The 18301-nt window shown below is 40.5% G+C and overlaps 1 protein-coding gene across 1 annotated transcript in view; it reads right to left on the bottom strand.

Annotated features, from left to right (window-relative positions):
- Positions 1-18301, bottom strand: part of LOC309661217 (uncharacterized protein) — a 174956-nt gene that overhangs the window by 8142 nt on the left and 148513 nt on the right. Inside the window, exon 5 of the mRNA XM_082462675.1 lies at positions 324-17832. Within this exon, the coding sequence (XP_082318801.1) occupies positions 17779-17832 (54 nt within the window). The 3' untranslated portion in view covers positions 324-17778. The remainder of the gene's footprint in view (positions 1-323; positions 17833-18301) is intronic.

Here is an 18301-nt window from a genome sequence, read left to right as displayed (position 1 = left end):
CAGCGGTTGAGAATCTGCCTGCTAATGCAGGGGACACGGGTTCGAGCCCTGGTCTGGGAAGATCCCACATGCCACGGAGCAACTGGGCCCGTGAGCCACAACTGCTGAGCCTGCGCGTCTGGAGCCTGTGCCCCGCAACGGGAGGGGCCGCCATAGCGAGAGGCCCGCGCACCGCGATGAAGAGTGGCCCCCACTTGCCGCAACTAGAGAAAGCCCTCGCATGAAACAAAGAGAAAGCCCTCGCATGAAACAAAGACCCAACACAGCTAAATAAATAAATAAATAAATAAATAAATAAAGTAGCTTAAAAAAAAAAATTATACCTCAATAAAGTTGATTTGTAAAAAACAGGGTTTGTTTTTTTTTTTTTTCAATGACTTCGGGGCATGCAGGAATCTTTCTCAGACTGTAGTCAAGTTGGCTGCCATCTTTTTTCCGGAAGAGCATTGCTGAACTCCCACCTTTACAGGAAAAAGCAGACCAAGTGAACAGCAGAATCCATGAGACAGTGTTCCAAGTTCAATGGCCCTTTAACAGAAAGCATAATGGAGAAGGAGGAGGAAAAGAAGGCAGAGGAGGCGGGGAGGAAGAGAAGGAGAAAAGGAAAGGATGCCATTACGGTCTTGTTACACAAACCTGTGTAGTAGCTATCAGGGGAACCCAGCCCTACAGAAATCCAGTGAGCAAGGATTCATGGAGCAATTGCAGAGAAAAACACCAAGAATTCTCAGCCTCTGGTATAAAAGCCTTGATTCAGGGTAGACACCTTTCTGCTAGGGGTCAAGGAACCATTTTTGTGCGTTGTCAAAGGAGGCTATCTCAACAGGTGTTCATATTAAATGCCAGACTCTAGGGCCCAGTGGGACAAATGCAGAAATCTGAATGGCCCCCGAATGAGGTCATCCCTACCTAAGTGAGCCACATGTCACCATAACTCAGAGTGACAGCCACGCCGCATGCTGCTCTGCAGCTGCTTTTATTTGGGTTGAAAGGGCATTTGTTGAGATTCTCCCCTTAAGTAATGATCTTGGACAAATTACTCTGTGCTTGTTTCCTTGTCTACAATATGATGAAAGTAATAGTATTCACGTCATCTTGATGTGAGGATGAAATCAGTTTATCCATGAAAACCTTTGGAGCAGTGCCTGGTGTAAGGCAATCACTTCAATGAACGTTAGTTATTTTTACTACTATTATCTGATATATAATTGTGCATAATTGAAACAACGACATGATTCAGTGCTGGACTAGGGACCGTGCAACAGTTTGCATAGGCTGGCAGGGTTCCCAAATTAAAAAAAAAAAGTCTTCCGTAGGCAACAGGGAAATGAAAACAGACAAACAACAACGGCTAGAAAGAGTCCAGTTCTAGAAAGACAGGAGCATGAACTTGCGGGAAACATGACTATGCCACTTCCCGTGAAGCCACCTCACCACAGCAGAAGTTCAGAGACCAAGCTGCTGGCGGCCCGACCCACCTCCCAGCAGCTCTGCGTCTGCTTCCGGGATGCAGATTGTGTGGTGCGTAATATTCTCATGCGCAAAAGCATTAACCTCCAGAATCAAACATGTCTGTTAATAAACCAACACACCACTCACACGGCCACCCTCTCGCAGCGTTCCCCTTCTGGAGCTGCATTGCAGGCACATCTCATTTGTCAGCTGGTTCAACTGCTTCAGCGTGACATGATTTGGAAATGTGAAAGATCCCAAATTATCTTATCCTGAGGTGACAAATCAAGTACTGTGCCCACAAGCCCAGACAGTTTACCTGCCAAATAAACAAAACGCAACAGGAGTAAGGGTATCAATCTTGTAACAGTTTAGGGAAAACAAGTTTATTTCTTATCTGAAAGATTAATGAACCGGGCTGTAACCTCACCTCTAATTGTGGCGGAACAGAAATTAGGTGCTGTTTTTAATCTATTCTGCAGTAACATCATAATGTCATGTGACAAAAGTTCATGAAGAAAGGGTCTACACTTCTCTGTGGAGTTATTTAAAATACCCAGTGACTAGTCATTAATGCCATATTATTACATTTTTCTCAGATACACTGCTGTTTTTTAAATATATATATTAGGTGGAGTCAAACTAATATAAATATCTTCTTGCTAAATAAGACTGTTTTCCTATTATAGACAGCTATAAAAAATATTTATTGACATAGCTTATTACTGGTATATTTTTAAAAGCTATTGATGCTGTATATCTTTCTGACATTTTGCTGAACTTACTTGCAGCAATGGCCCCTCAGTTTATTTCTTCCACTTGATTCCCCTAGCTTCCACATCTGAGCTGGGACCAAACCCTTGAAAATCTGGGGAGAGGAGGAGAAGGTGGCAGAAGAGGAATGAGGAAAGAGAACTTGGTTGCCTTTAGGACAGATAACCACCAGACTGAACGCTTTTGGAGGCTCAGTCACAAAGTACAACACCTGCTCTATCTCAAAATTCTGTTCAAAACGTTTGTATATTTCATGAAACTCCACATGGTTAAAAATAATCATACCCAGGGAGCTATCTTCCACATGGAATGTATAATGTGTTTTTCCATCCACAAGACTCTGAGTAAGTACAGGGGAGAGGTTCATCCTGAGGAAAATCAATTTAATCAGAGAAGCAAGAGATGGTGATGCCTAGAGAAGCAAAGGCAACATTTCCCAAGAATTCCCAACGGGGGAGGGAGGCTGGAACCTTGGGCCATGTTTACACTGCTGATTTGGGCAGTAGAATTTGGATACAAATTCAAGTTGGATCTTCTATATTATATTCATGTATAAACTAATTTGAAAGGAAAATGATAATGAACCAACACTGAAGTTTAGCCATTAGTCTAGACGATGAACTTTGCTCACCTGACTACCCAGGAAATTCTAGGCATATCCAGGTGAAATGATCCTTTGGCCTGTGTGTGTGTGTGTGTTTATTTTTCAATTGAGATATTGTTCCATGTCTAAATTATCCAAGCCATGCATAGTCAACACACAGCAAACATTCAAGATATGCTATATATATGTAAAATGGGCCTTTTTACTAAGGGGTGGATGATCAGCTGACTGCAGGATACCTTCATTTAAGAGGAAACTAAGAAGAAAAATATCTGAAAACATATATATATATATATATATATATATATATATATATATATCCGAATCGCTTTGCTGTACACCTAAAACTAACACAACACTGTACGTCAACTATACTTCTATTTTTTTTTAAAAAAAAAAAAAAGAGGAAACTAAAAAGCAAGGGGAGGAGCCTAGAACCCACTATTTTCTCCTTGTGAACACCTCACTTCTTGTACCAAAGAAGGCTTCAACAAGTGGAAGGAAAGTACACACCGAGGATTTCTGACTGCCCCCCTGAAACTTCGATCTGGGAACCTCTGTAATTCTGGGGGTGTTCCTAGCTGGAACACTCTGGCCAAGACTTTCTTGGTCTCATGCTTGTTGGTGAAGGACACAAGGTCTGATTCTGCTGCTGAGAGCAGAGAAAAGCATTCAAGTACTGATTCCCTTTGTCCATGGCCATGAAATCTTCCCAGTGACTAGGAAGACTTAAAGAGAAATCCATAGAGTAGGCATCTTCCTTTCTTCTCACCAATAAGATCAAATCAAGACAATCGCTTCATCCCTCACAGTAGCAACATAAGGACTTGTATTTAGGACCTACATAAAGGCACAGGGGTAAGCGCCTCCCTAAAAGAATAAGAAGACATCATGCAGCTTAATAAGGAAGGAAGATCTGGAAACAAATAATTAGATATACCGGTGTTACACTCAGATAAATGATAAGTGCTACATGACATGAAAAAGGGATCCACAACCCCTACAAAGAAGTTATGGAAGCCTCCCTGGAAAAGTGTCATTGGCTTGGGTTATAAATGACAAGAAGGAATTGGTCAGCTGGAGAAGCAAAGGAAGGATATTCTGTCATAAGGAAACAGCATCGCAAAGGCAACAAGGTATCCGAGGCCAGAGTGCAGCCCAGGTCTCTGAACAGTAAGCAGTATGGGAGTGCAAACACAAGATGAAGCCAGAAAGGTAGAGAAGGACAGGTTCTCAGGATCTTATTTACCATGTTAAGGAGGATGTCATTTTCCTAGGGATGAAGTGGAAAGCCAATGGAAATTTGAAGTTAGGGGAGCAATAAAGTAGATTGGATCGCTGGGGGCTGTGTGGAGGATGAGAGAAAAGGGAGAAGAACATTTATGGAAGCTTTTGTAATTGTCTAAGTTGGAGAAGATGCTGGCCTAATTTGAAGTATTAGCAACAGGAATAAAGAGGAGTCAATCAGAAAGACATTTCTGATTTAGAATTATAGAACACATTGGCCAATTAAATAGGGAGAATAAAGGAGGAGAGGAGAAATGGATGATAAGGTTTTTATCTTGAATGGTTAGGTGGAAATTGACATCATTAATCAAGAAGGATCAGGTTTGGACAGATTGGGTTTGAGATGCCAAGGGGAAGTCAAGCACTGATGTCCAGTGAAGAATGGGGAATATTGATCTGGTTAGGAAATTTCATTTGTAATGGGTTCTTATGACTTATTTAGTTCCTCAAATGTTTAGAAATTTTGACAAGTATTCAGAGAGTAAAAACTATAGTCTATATCCTCTTGGAACTTATATTTCTAGAGAATCTCAACTAAAAATTTTGCCTATTCAATTCCTTTCCAAACTTCCATTTTCCTTCATATCACAGATCAGTTCCCATCTGCAGGAAGTTTTCTTCTGTCCCCAAATCTCATAGTTATCTCTCCCTCCTCTGAACACTGCTGCCAAAGTGCATGTTGACAATACAGTTCCTTTGGTATTTATATGAAACTTGTGCCTAATTTTGTCAGTTAAGTTTTCACAAATATGTGCCTTGCTCTTCCCAAATAAATTGAGGATATCTTCAAAGGCAAGAGCTGTATGCCATTCTTCTTTTATTATCTCTAAAGGCCTTGCACAATGTCCATTAGAAAGTGGCAGCTTAGTCGAGCCATAATTCCTGGGCTCGAATCCCAGCTTTTTCACTAACTTGTTATCTGGGGCAAGTTACTTGCTCTATGTCTCAGTTTCCTCATCTAAAATGAAGGCAATAACCATACCTACCTCATAAACTTGCCATAAAAATTAAGTAAGATGACAAATGCAAAGCACTTCCTAAGTTCCTAGGATACAGCAAGAGTTCAACAAATATTTGTGTCAGGATAAGTTAGGATGTGCTGTGTTAACAAACAACCTCAGTGTTTCAGTGATTTAAAACAATTAGGATTTATTTCTTCTTCATGCTACACATTGAATGGATCTATAAGGGATTTCTGTTCATCACACCACTCAAGGACCCAGGCTGACTGTCAACATTATCTTGAACATTGCTGGTTGCCATGTCAGAGGGAAAGAGAGGCTGGAAGGTCTTGCACCAGCAAGTAAATATTCCATAATGTAGGTGACATGCCACACTTACACTGAAAAGTCATTGGCCATTGTGGTCATATGGCCTCATCCAACCACATGAGGACAAAGAAGTACAGTCCTACCATGTGCCCAGAGGAAAGGGGAAGTGAATCTCAGTTGAGTATCTCTCATGGCTACCCAAATATTAGTTGTGCTCTTGTTGTTTTGTTGTTGCTTAAACAAGTACTTAGAATACAGTCAGATTCACACTAGAAACTCCATTTGTGTTAGCTACTAGCAGTATAAGTACCACTAAAGTTTTCATGTGAACAATGGAGAAGGAGGAAATTAGATGAGTTTGACATACATTTAGGAATTGGAATTGATAAGAGTTGGTGGTAGATTGGATGCTGGAGAAGGAGTGTGTGTGACAAAGATGAGTCCTAGGTGCCTGGCTTGACTAATTGGCAAAACACCATCATCTCCTGCCAGAACACCTTCACTAGCTTCTTAATGGGTTCCATTATATCTACTCTTGATCTCTAGCAGTCCATTCTACACTGCAGCCAGACTGATCTAAAACCCAAATCTCAAGTCACCCTGCTGTTTAAAACATTCAAAGTTTTCCTCTTATTTTTAGGACAAAAGTCCAAATTTATTAATGCAGCCCCAAAGGTTCTACATGTTCTCACCCCAGCATCTTCTCCAGATACACTTCACATCATCCCTGCTTTGCTCTCTATACTCCAGCCCAATTGACTCTTTTTCTGTTCTTCAAACTCAGCCTGTTTCTTTCCACCCCAGGGCCTTTACACATGCTGTGCCCTCTGCCTGGAATTCTCCCACCACCACTCACTCCTCACTTGGCTAGATAACAGGGCTTCAGATACAACCTCCAAAGTTTACTTCCTCCAGATCAGTTCTGGAGCCCCCTTCTGCAATTTCCCAGCACTTGGTACTGCTGGTTTATAGCACTTGTCACAACTGTACTTCATTAGTTAATATAAAACTGTTTTATATCTATCCTCCTGTTAGACTGTAACAGAGATTTTTGTCTCTTCTGTTCACGCTACTCTATTTCCAATGCCTAACACAGCTCTCAAGTCATAATAGACCCTCAGTAAACACTTGCTGAATGAATAAATGAATGGATGAACAGACAAATATCTTTGTAAACAAAATCTTTAGGACAGTATAATAGTCAATATAGGTAGGATTATAAATTATCCAACCATTCTCCTATTTCTGGCCATTTAGATTGTTTTCAAATGTTTACTACTATGGTAAAAATAGAGCGATGTAAAAACAAAATATTGTTTAAACATCTGGTGCTAAAATTTCTTTTAGGAGAGAAACTTTATTTGGGGAAAACTCTTAGTAAGAGTTTGGAGGTACAGTGATATTCTAAGGGTTGTATGGCTACTGGCCCCCCAAACTTCAAAGAATAGGAATTAACTGGCCTTACTGAAACAGGAGATGGAATTTCTCATTGTTCTGACAGAAACAGAGCAAGTGGAAGGAAAGAATGGAGGAGTGAAGAGAGAGAGAGGTGGGCAGGATGTGATGGCGGGTGCTGGGTGGCCACGAGAGGGGCCCTGATCACAGGGTGACCCAACAAACCCTGGAGAATAGAACATGGTTTGTACTGCAGCCGTCCCCATGAATCTTGGCTCTTAGGTAATATTTTTGGCGGTTTTTTCCTCCAGAACTGATGCAGGAGCTGGTTTTCATGTCTGGATTGACATGTGAAAAGAGAAGCTGCATGAAAAGAAGGAATCAGGAGGCAGACAGTCAGAACATCTCCCACTTTTATCCTGACCTCCAAGGGGCAGGGCAAGGAGAAGCTAGCTCACATCTGGTGCAAAAACAACCTGAAAACATACCTTTGGAGAGCAATCTCTGTCTATCAGGTATCTATCTATCTATCTATCTATCTTCCTATCTCTCTTTCTCAACCTTTCTCACATCTAAGATTGTCTCCTTTCAGGATAAATTTCAAAAACCGGAATTACTGGATGAAAGGTTAAACACACGTTTATAGTAAAATGATTTCTAGCAATTCATATTTCTACTTTATTTTTTCAGTGAGAAATTCTACAGAATAAAGCAGTGTTGTCCTCAGAAATGGTTGTCTTGGATTACAAATTCCAGTTCTTTTGGTTAAAAGTCATTCCTCTAATACTCTTTAAAACTACACACACAGTAAGTCCTTAATAAATGACTATTGAATTAAATTCCTAGCACTCCTAGTGCTTAAAACTTGCCATTTTTTATTTGGACTTTTTATTCCCCTATTTCTAAGAAGGCTGCAATATGTCTTGATTTTTTAGATCATAAGTCCCTCTTCTCCTGACTTATAAGTATCTCAAGTCTTCAAAATCATGTTGTATATGTTACAAGAATCTTGGTTCTGTGAATTTTCTAATTCTGTAAAAGTTTTGTTTTTTAAAGCATCTCAACACACGTACTCCAGACTAGCACAATAAGTTCACAATGATTACCTAAATCTCTCTGAAATTCAAGTAAGATTTTGCTTGTGTTTAGTTTTTTAAAATGTAAAATTATTTTTGGCCAGTACTTCCTTTTTTTACCTAATTTGATCCTTCTCTTTAATGTATTTCATTAAAAATCTAGCCAATATCATAATTAACCATATGGTTGACAAAAGCAATAAAAAATAGAATGATAATTTCAGAATTTGTCAAGGTGCCATTTTATTTGGAATCTGTTGACCCAAGTTAGAAAAAAAAAAAAATGAGTAGCTCTAAGACAAAAAAAAAAATTTAACCTTTAATAATCCACTGAATAGCCATTTCGCCCTCTATTCATACTCTATCAATACTTGAAAGTTTTTTTTAAATCAAAATTATTCTCATTCTGCTGTTGATCACTTGGCCCAGTACATTTGTAGTTGGGTTACTCTGACCATATAATGTTTTCCGGGGCATAACAATATCACCTTCAGAAACTTATTCTACACTTGTACTCTTACAAAGATCCATGTACAAGAAGGATTGTTTGTAATATCAAAAGGCAGGAAGCCATGTAAATCTCCAACATTTGTGGGCTAGTTAAATAAATTAAATAAATTGCAGCCAATAAAAAAAGAATGAGATATAATTACACATGCCAACACTAAATGAACTCTAAGATATAATTTAAGTGACTAAAGCAAACTGCAGAACATTGTGTATAATATATATTTTACATGCTTAAAATATTTCACTCAAAATAATTTATTATTTTTATCTAATATTTATTATTATTAACTCATGATAATTGTTTCTTCTAGGGAAGGCAGTAGAAGACTTGGATTTGAGATGGAAAGAAAACTTACTTTTCACTGAAATGTTTTCATTTTTTACCATGAACATATATTAATTTTTAGTTAAAAGGAGACAATAAAATGGGAGGAAGGAGAAACTTTGGGTCTATATGTCATGAAAACAATCAAAATCCCTATCAATTTCAATTCATGGTAATCAATTCAAGTTGCAATTAGCTACTGTTTTATCTCTGACCCCATCAGCAACATGCCAACATCTCACCAAATCTTACTAGAGTTTTAAACTCACGCCAAATAGTCATTTATTCAGTCATTCATTTAATGAATCACTCAGTTCATACTGTGGGCCTGCACTATGCAAGGCCCTGTGCTGGGACGTAGGAACACAGCTGTAAGCAAGAACAAAAGCAGGTCCTGACCTCCTCGAGCTCCTGGTCTAGCTGGGAAGACAACCTTTGAAGTAAGTAACTGGATGTATGTTGACCAGCACTGAGGGAACATGTGGAGGGGCTTACACCAGTCTCCGTGTCAAGGAAGACCTCTAAGGAAGGGAGGCTTAAGCTGACACCTGTAAGATATGTAGGAGTTAACCAGGTGACCGGGCTTGTAAGGCTTGTTCCAAGAAGAGATGGGCAAACAGTCTTTAAGAGATGGCTCCGGCTAAGAGAGAGCTCTGCTTGGAGAGAATGAAAGACATTAAGTTCAGAGGAAAGGATGGGGAGTGATGAGGCTGGAGAGACCATCCAGGGGCAGATCTAGTGTACCTGAACAAGGTTAGGAATTCTAGACCTCACTCTAATGACAAGGAGAACCACAGCAGGGCTGTAAGCACCTGTATTAGTTTCCTAGAGCTGCTGGAACAAATGATCACAAACTGGGTGGCTTAAAAAAAACCAGAAATTTATTTTCTCACAGTTCTGGAGACTAAAAGTCTGAAACCCAGGTGTCCACGGGACCATGCTCCCTCTGGATGCTCTAGGTGAGGTGCCTTCCCAACCTCTTCCTAACTTCCGGTGGTTGCCAGCAATCTTTGGTGTTCCTTGGCTTGTAGACACGTTACCCCAATCTCTACTTCTGTTACCACGTGGCTTTCTCCTCTCTGTGCATCTGTGTCTCTGTGCCCAAATGTCCCTCTTCATATATGGACTCTGGTCATATTCGATTTAGGGCTCACCCTGATCCTGGATGACTTTAATCTTAATTTGATTACATTAGCAAAGACTCTATTTCCAAATAAGGTCATAGTCAAAGATTCCACAGACATGAATTTGGGGAAGCCACTATTCAACTGAGTACAGCAGGGACATGATATAATCTGATTTATATTTTAGGAAAACTTCTGATGATACTAAGGGTAAAGATAAGGAGGGAGAAAGATGGGAAGGAAAGAGATTAACTTCATAGACATCTTTATTATTTATGTTGAGGTTTATTTTGAGGTCCTACAGGTGTCAGACATTGAGCTAACAGCTGTTTCCGTGACATCTTGTTCAGTCCTCACCCAGGAAGAAAGTCAGAGAGGTGACTTCACCTGTCCAGGGTCACACAGCAACACTTCAAATGGGGATCAGGCAGGCTCTGGAACCAGCACGATTTCCATCACTGCAGGCTCAAATCGGAAACGATGAAGGCAACGGGAATCCTCTGATATGGATTACCAGGAGGTGGAAATATCGCCACACTAATAGAGTTCTGTTTGCGAGCATACTTCCTACTCCTTATGCAAAGCCAGGGCAAAAGGTGAGCAGCTAACATGTCCTAAAGGGCAGTCATGTTGTAATGTAAGGGAATCTGACGGTTCCAATCGCTGTGTCCACTGATTCAACACTGGGTCAGAAATGTTCTTTTTTTAAAAAAAAAAAAGACCTAAGTAAAATCTGTGCTTCACAAACACAAGCTCATATTAAAATAAGCTTGCTTTTTTTTTCTTTTTCTTTTTAATAAGATGAAGAAAGTTGAAGCCATTATCTGGAAACTCAGACAACAGAAATGAATTCAAAGGAAAAAGAGGTTAATTGGTGGGAATCGTTTGGACCCATAGCTGATATTGATCAAAAACACAGCCAGCTGGATCTTCTGCCTCTCGGCTGCTTTGCCTCCATAGTCCACAATTTTAAAGATGGATTGAAATTTTAAGAAAAGACAATGAAGACCAAGGTTATGCCCTCTTGAGCTCAGTAATTTTCGGTGGGCGGGGGGAGGTGGTGGGAGGTGAGATTAGTATTCCGGGTGTAGGTTATAGTGTTTATCACCTATCACAATTTTATAATCTCAAAGTCTGACCAGAGCACCCAACTTTCAATTTCCTCTTTTTGTTCCATGTCTTTTCCCTTCAATATTAAACGAGAAAGGAAGGGAGGGAGGGAGGGAGGAAGGAAGGGAAGAAAGAAAGGAAAAAACTGGAAGAAAAGAAAGTAAACATGAAATCCCAAAAGGGAGAAGAAAACAATGATCCAATCGATGATTCTGATATTTATTACTGGTTAAAAAATAATAATAAAAATGTTAAATCAAGGTTTTATTTTAAAAACTGTTTCCTAAAAATAAAGAATAGATGTGTTTAAAAGCAATTAATAAGCAGTTTTTATCTAGGAAGTGAGTGATTTTTGTGCAAAGAGGGAAAAAAGGCTCCGGGCTTTGCCTCATCTCCTAGAAGCATCCCATATTCTTAGATGTGATGTTGCCTTGGTAACCACAACTTGGTGACCTCGTTATTTCAACCTAATCCTGCTTTGAAATTATAGTTGCTCCACCCTTTTGCCTGGCTAGCCTGATAACATAATCATTGTAAATGAGGATGGGAAAAAAACAGCAGGATACAGTCCCTCCGGTGACACAGGACCGGTCTCACCTTATCACGGAAATAGACGAACAATTAAACGGCATGAATCTAAAACCCTAAAAGTAGATTTTCTTATTTTTTATATGGTTTGTTATGCTTATTTTCAAAACCTACCAGTTGATTCAATGTAGCAGAGTATCTTGATATTACTATATGAAAATGGAAATTTCCTATTTTTGTTAAAAGAAAAAAATAAAGGAGTGCTAAACCGTCAAAGGTGACGTTCTTAATATGCTATTGTTTTGCCCAACAGCCTAATAGAAGCAGGAATCAGAATATAATTTTTTAACAAATAGAATGACAGCATCCGGGTTTGTTTGCCCAGATTAGCTTGCCCTAGCTAAAGCCCCACAAATCAGTTGTCATCTTGAATTCAGACTTCTTTCATAACAAAGGGGTCTTAGGAGACCGCATTACTTAAACTCTGAATGCAGCAAGTGTAAACAGAGTTTAAAGGAAAAGTAATGAACTCATTTGTTTCAATTTAGGTGCTTTGAGATCTCTGTTCTGCTGGGAAAGGGAAGGGAATTCCGTTCTCTTTCTCAACTCATTTCCTCATTTTGTGTTCTAAAATGGCCAGGGTACAGGGGTGCTGGATTCAGATCTCAGTAAAATTTTCATACTGCACCCAATTCATACACTGAGGAGTCTGAGTAGCAGTGTGACCCTGTCTCTTAGGCCCCTGAGCTCCCCCCAGTTTCCCCTCCAGGAGACCTTTTCTATATCTGATGGTCACACCTCAGCTTGCCTGTTGTCCTTCCAAGAGATCCCCAATTGTGGCATTTGGAGATGGGGGTGGGAGGAAATCATATGACTTGGCTATACTCCCCCTCTCCCCCAATTCTCTTGGTGGCAGTGGTTCCAATTCCTCTGCCTCTCCACTGTGTTTTTACCAAAGAATAACCCCTGGATACTGGTGGATGTGCTGTTGGCCTCACTGTTGACTGTCAACAATGGTTCACAGGTGAGAAGCAAGTTCCTGGTCAGGGTCATCATCCAGAGAGAAGCCTGGACCACATTGGATATGTCCAGGGCATAATACCACCCACTCTTGTACGCCTTCTCCCTGCAATAAAAAGACAGCCACCACCACTTATTTCTTATAACTATCAACACTATTATGATATTGTTTTAATAATGTAGGGAAAGTTGTAGCTTCTTGAAAAAACTATGCCACAGATGCATGTAGTTACTTTGTTATTCTGTCCCCACTGGACCAACTGTAGAACCAGGACCAAGGGATGTACTCCACAGGTAGACACATCAAAACTCATTATGAGAAGAAATTTCTACATAGTACAAGCTTTCCAAAGATATAATAGACTGTCTCAACAACAAAGGAAATACCAAAATATAAAAATCTAACAACACATACCCTTGACCTCCCAGAACAGATCTGAGTATAAATATTATATCCTACTACCTTCTAAGTATTCATCAGATAGGGTACTTTTGGCTTGGGAGGTTCTTAAATGACATACATCAAGCATCTGTGTAGGAACAAGCAAAGAAGAGTAATAAAATTATGAGAATCATGGTAGGATGAGGGTAAGGGACTGATAATAGACAAGTGTCAGGTCTAGGCTGAGAATAACTCAGCTAGTTATTGTAGGATCAAATGATAACTCATGCAAAAATAGATAGAAGAGGATAGATCATGAGAAAACTGTAAGGAATTATGATAAAATTGGTAGCTAGGAGTGCTTCAGCTTCCTGAAAAGTGGAGAGATGCAAACTATGCCTGATGAAACCATTCTACTGAACCTAGTCAAACCAGAAAGAAACAAAGTTGAGAAGGATGACAAAGGTGGCTGGAGGTGGAGAAGGGAATCTATAAAGAGAAGGCATAATACTGCCAGGGCTTGGACAATGAAGTGTCCTGATTCATTTCTCACGGCTTCTACTCTTTGCACCCAATGGCGTTGTTAATAACCAAATTGCCATACCTTTCCCACATCTCCTTCACCCTACCTGGGATCACCTCCCATCTCCTCCATCATTCATCTCTTTCCTTCTTCTTCAGCTTGCCTATCTCCCATTTATGTTTTGGGTCTCTTCTCAGTTGTCACTTCCCGCAAAAACTCTTTCTGAACTCCACCCCCATGCTGAAAACAAGTCCTTTCCTGTCCTTTCTCTAACTCTATGTTGTTATTGCTTCTGGTCCCATCTTCCCCACCACCACCGTCACACCATAAACTTATAAACCCTGTGAAGGCAAGAACCATGACATTTACCCAGTGCCTGGTGCATAGAGTAGACACTCAATGAATTCATTCATGCATTTATACACTCAACAAATATTTACTGAATATACATTCTGTTCCAGGCACTGGAGTAGAACAGTGAACAAAATGGATTAGTTGCCCATCTTCATTTTTGGGAGAAGGAAAGATTTTTTTAAATCAAGTAAACAAAAACACTCAAGATGGTTAAAGATCGCTGTAAGTGGAATGAAAAAAAATAACAGGATGATGACATGGAAGAGGAAGATCTTCTGTTAGGCCCACCTCTTTGAATCCTTGCAGAACTTGTCACCAGCAGCATGAAGCCATGCTCTCTCTTCCATGGGGCACTCACCAAGGGCTCGTGAGGCATCAGGTGCTGAGGTCTTTGGGGAGATGTCAAGCCAAGGAGGGGAACTGACTTGTAAGCCAGGGATTCCAATCATGGGTGTTAAGTGCTATGACAAACATGTGATGGTGAGGGCAAAAGAGTAAGTACGTGGGAGATTGGGGAGAAGTGTTCCAGAAGGGCTCCTGGTGAAGGTGACATTGAGCCTGGAGACTCTGAGCCCCAAGGGTTCTGGGACCAAACTACCTGGGTTTGAATACCACCTCCACCACTTACTAGCTGTGTGACATGAATGAGTCACCTAACCTCTCAGTGCCTCAGTTTCCTCAAATGTAAAATAAGAGTAACGATAATACTCACCTTACAGGGTGGCTGTAAACTATTTAGAGGAGGGTGAGCACTTAGTGAGTGCTATGCGTATTGACCACTATTAACATTTTTCAGGATGCAAAAGAGTTAGCTCAATGAAGAAAGGGAGGTGGAGAAAGCATCCTAGGAAGAACAAATATCTGTGGAGTGAAGGGAAGAATGGCAATGGCTCTAAGGGGCCAAGTCAGTTGGTCAACAGGCTCTGCCTTTGTCCACGAGTGACCATAGGGGGGAATTCACTGGGCCTAGCACTGCCCTATGGGTTAAGAACAGACCCAGGAGAAATAGATGATGTGGTCTCTGTCCTCTGAGATATTATATTCAACAAGACTAAACACACAAGAAGAAATTAAAGAAGGATCTGAGACAGCATATAACCAGCGCTGAACTAGGTAGCCAGATGTCAATGATAATAACAAGAAAAATAGGATTACAATAGCTATGTGTTTATAATTTGCCAAGCACTGGGCTAAACACTTTACATGCTTTTCCTGCTTGAATTCAGCTTACAAACATCCACATTGTGACTTTCTCCAATGACAAAACCTCCAGGACATTTCAGAGAAGGAAGAGATTGGCCTTACTGCCTCATGAGGACAGGAAAGCTTGAGCTAGGCTTTAAAGGAAGGAATGAATTTGAATAGAGGGATGGATGAAGGAGGGACTAGAGCAGGGCTGTCTGATGGAAATATAATGTGGGCCCCAAATACAAGCCACGTGCATAATTTAAATTTTTCTCATAGCCATATTTTTAAAAAGTAAAAAGAAGCAGAGGAAATTAACTTTAAAAATATATTTATTTAACCCATTATATGTAATTATTATTATATCAACATGTAATCAGTATAAAACATTATTGGTGAAATATTTTAAATTCTTTTTTTCTGTATAAAGTCTTTGAAATCCAATGTGTATGTTACACTTCCAACGCGTCTCAGTTTCAAGTAGCCATATTTCAAGTGCTCAAAAGCCACATGTGGTTAATGGCTACCATCTTGGACAGCACGGGTCAAAAAAGAAAAAAGAACTGGCATTTATACTCTAGTGTACATAGCAGCACTAGTTACTATTTACAAGAGCCAAGACACGGAAGCAACCTAAGTGTCCATTGACAGAGGAATGAATAAGGAAGATGTGGTACATATATACAATGGAATATTACTCAGCCATAAAAAAGAGTTAAATAATGCCATTTGTAGCAACATGGATGGACCTAGAGATTATCATACTAAGTGAAGTAAATCAGACAGAGAACGACAAACATCATATGATATTGCTTATATGTGGGATCTAAAAAAATAATACAAACGAACTTATTTACAAAACAAAAATAGACTCACAGACATAGAAAAGAAACTTATGGTTACCAAAGGGGAAAGGAGGGGGAGGGATAAATTAGGAGCTTGGGATTAACAGATCCACACTACTATATATAAAATAGATAAACAACAAGGACCTACTTTATAGCACAGGAGCTATACTCAATATCTCGTAATAACCTATAGTGGAAAAAGAACCACTCTTTTTAGAAAAAATTCTAAAAAAGAATATATATATATATGTATAACTGAATCACATTGCAGTGCATCTGAAACTAACACAACATTGTAAATCAACTGTATTTCAATTAAAAAATTTTTAAAAAGAACTGGCATAGAGACTTGCCTGGTGGCGCAGTGGTTAAGAATCTGCCTGCCAATGCAGGCAACATGGGTTTGAGCCCTGGTCCGGGAAGATCCCACATGCCACGGAGCAACTAAGCCCATGCGCCACAACTACTGAGCCCACGTGCCACAACTACTGAAGCCCGTGCACCTAGAGCCCGTGCTCCACAACAAAAGAAGCCACTGCAATGAGAAGCCCACGCACCGCAACGAACAGTAGCCTCCGCTCCCCGCAACTAGAGAAAGCCCGCGCACAGCAACGAAGACCCAACGCAGCCAAAAATAAATAAATAAATTTATATTAAAAAAAAAACAACAACTGGCATTTATCAAAGTCTCATGAGTCCTCAGCCACTTTTTATACACTATTTAATCTTCCCAATCACCCTCTTAGGAAAGTATTATTATTATCCCCATTTTACAGATGAGGACACTGAGACTCTAAGAGATTAAGTCAACAGCTAAATAAGTGGATTGACCTAGAATTTAAAAGCAGGCCTGACCCACTTCCAGCTTGGGCATACGCCTCAGGTGAGGATGGCTTAGTCAAACACCACAGGTGGTTTTATTCTACAAAGCAAGATGTTGCTTGAACAAGGAGAAACCATGCAGATCCTGGGGTCCACTTCTCAACAGCTTCTTCCCCAGGCCTCACAACCCACAGACCTGGCTTCTGTAGCCTCCAGGATTTGGAGGAGGGAAAGAAAGCGTAAAAACAAACAAAGCTTTCCCTTTCCAGTTGAATAGAAATCGAAGCTTTGGCACTGCTCCCTAACAGCAAAACTGCAAAAGGATATTGTAGGAGGCAAAGAAGGGCACCCGTGGTCTATAAATATTGAACTTTTGTTGCAGGGACGTGTAGGATGAGGAAACACTTGGCTACTTCCCCACTGGTGGAGCAGGGTTGCCATACACCCCTTGGGGCCTTCATTTTGTTGTCAGTGACAGTTTCTGTAACTATTAAGAGAGGAAAGGGGGTATAAACAGAATTAACAGTAATTTATGATCTGAAAAGAGACAGCAGGAGTTTGAAATCTGTCTCCATTAGGATACTTTCCCTGCACTCCACTGGAACCCCAAGCCACGGGATCCTGTAGGAAAAGGGTGTCTATCCAGCAGTCCTAGCAGGAGAGATGCTTTTCCTTGTGCCCAAAGGGCAAGGTTCAGCCAACTTTCCACAGAGGGATCTGGCCTGTGCTGGGCACGCTGCTGGGACCCTATCCCCAGTGGGGGTAGATACTGTGCTTTTTAGATTTTTATTTCTTGTTCAGCGAACCCCCCGATTTCTACAGGGACCTCCAAGCCTGCCCCTCTTACACCTCAAACATCGGCAAAGCCCACCAGGAAAACTGACAAGACAGACACTCATCAGCATTTCAATGGGAAATTTTCCATGCGGCTACCTTTGATAAATCCCGATTCTCTGAGACAAAGGTTTATTCCACCATCTAAGGCAAGTTTTATGCCCTTCAGTTTCACTTTGCCAAACCTACTTTTCAAGTCAAGGAATTGCAAGGCCACAATATGTAGCAACTTCAGTTGGAGTGAAAAGGAAAGCCAATTGAGTCCCAGGATTATTGTTTCTTTTTTTCTCCTTTCTTTTGGTGTGGGCATTGGGATGCCCTGGCCTGGCTCAGAACACTGTCTCTGGCACGGGCTTATGGCCCACTCAACATTAATGATGTGATCACGCCTTCGGATGAATCTTGGACCTAAAGGAAGAGACAAAAAGAAAATTTCATAAACCACCCCAAATCTGTTAGCTGAAGTGCCACATGTTTTAGTCCTTCACCAGCCAGTCTCAGATCGCTAGCGACCCCAAGTGGCCAACTTCAAATGATGGTAATTTTTTTCTGCGGAAAAGAAACATAGGGTTTTTTTACTCCCAGATCCTCATAGAATTTAAAAACTGCGGAGCTGGAAGATCCATTAATGTCATCTGACCCAACCACCTCTTTTTATAGGAAGGAGAGGTCCAGGGAGGTAAAGAGGGGCTCCAAAAGTCACACAGCATGTTAAGGTCAAGTTGGGAAGCAGTATAAGGAAAGGTTGGAAGAGATTCTATTGGGCTGGAGTTTAGTTCCTTAATGGAAGGGAAAAAAGTTTTTTTCCCCCAGGCCACAAAAGAAATATTGCTATTACAAAAGAATTGCCACAGTGAGGGTGCGTGTTCTAACAGAT

This window comes from Balaenoptera physalus, assembly GCF_965194825.1.
Source record: "Balaenoptera physalus genome assembly, chromosome: 5".
Classification (NCBI taxonomy): domain Eukaryota; kingdom Metazoa; phylum Chordata; class Mammalia; order Artiodactyla; family Balaenopteridae; genus Balaenoptera; species Balaenoptera physalus.
This window is presented reverse-complemented; position numbering and strand designations above follow the sequence as displayed.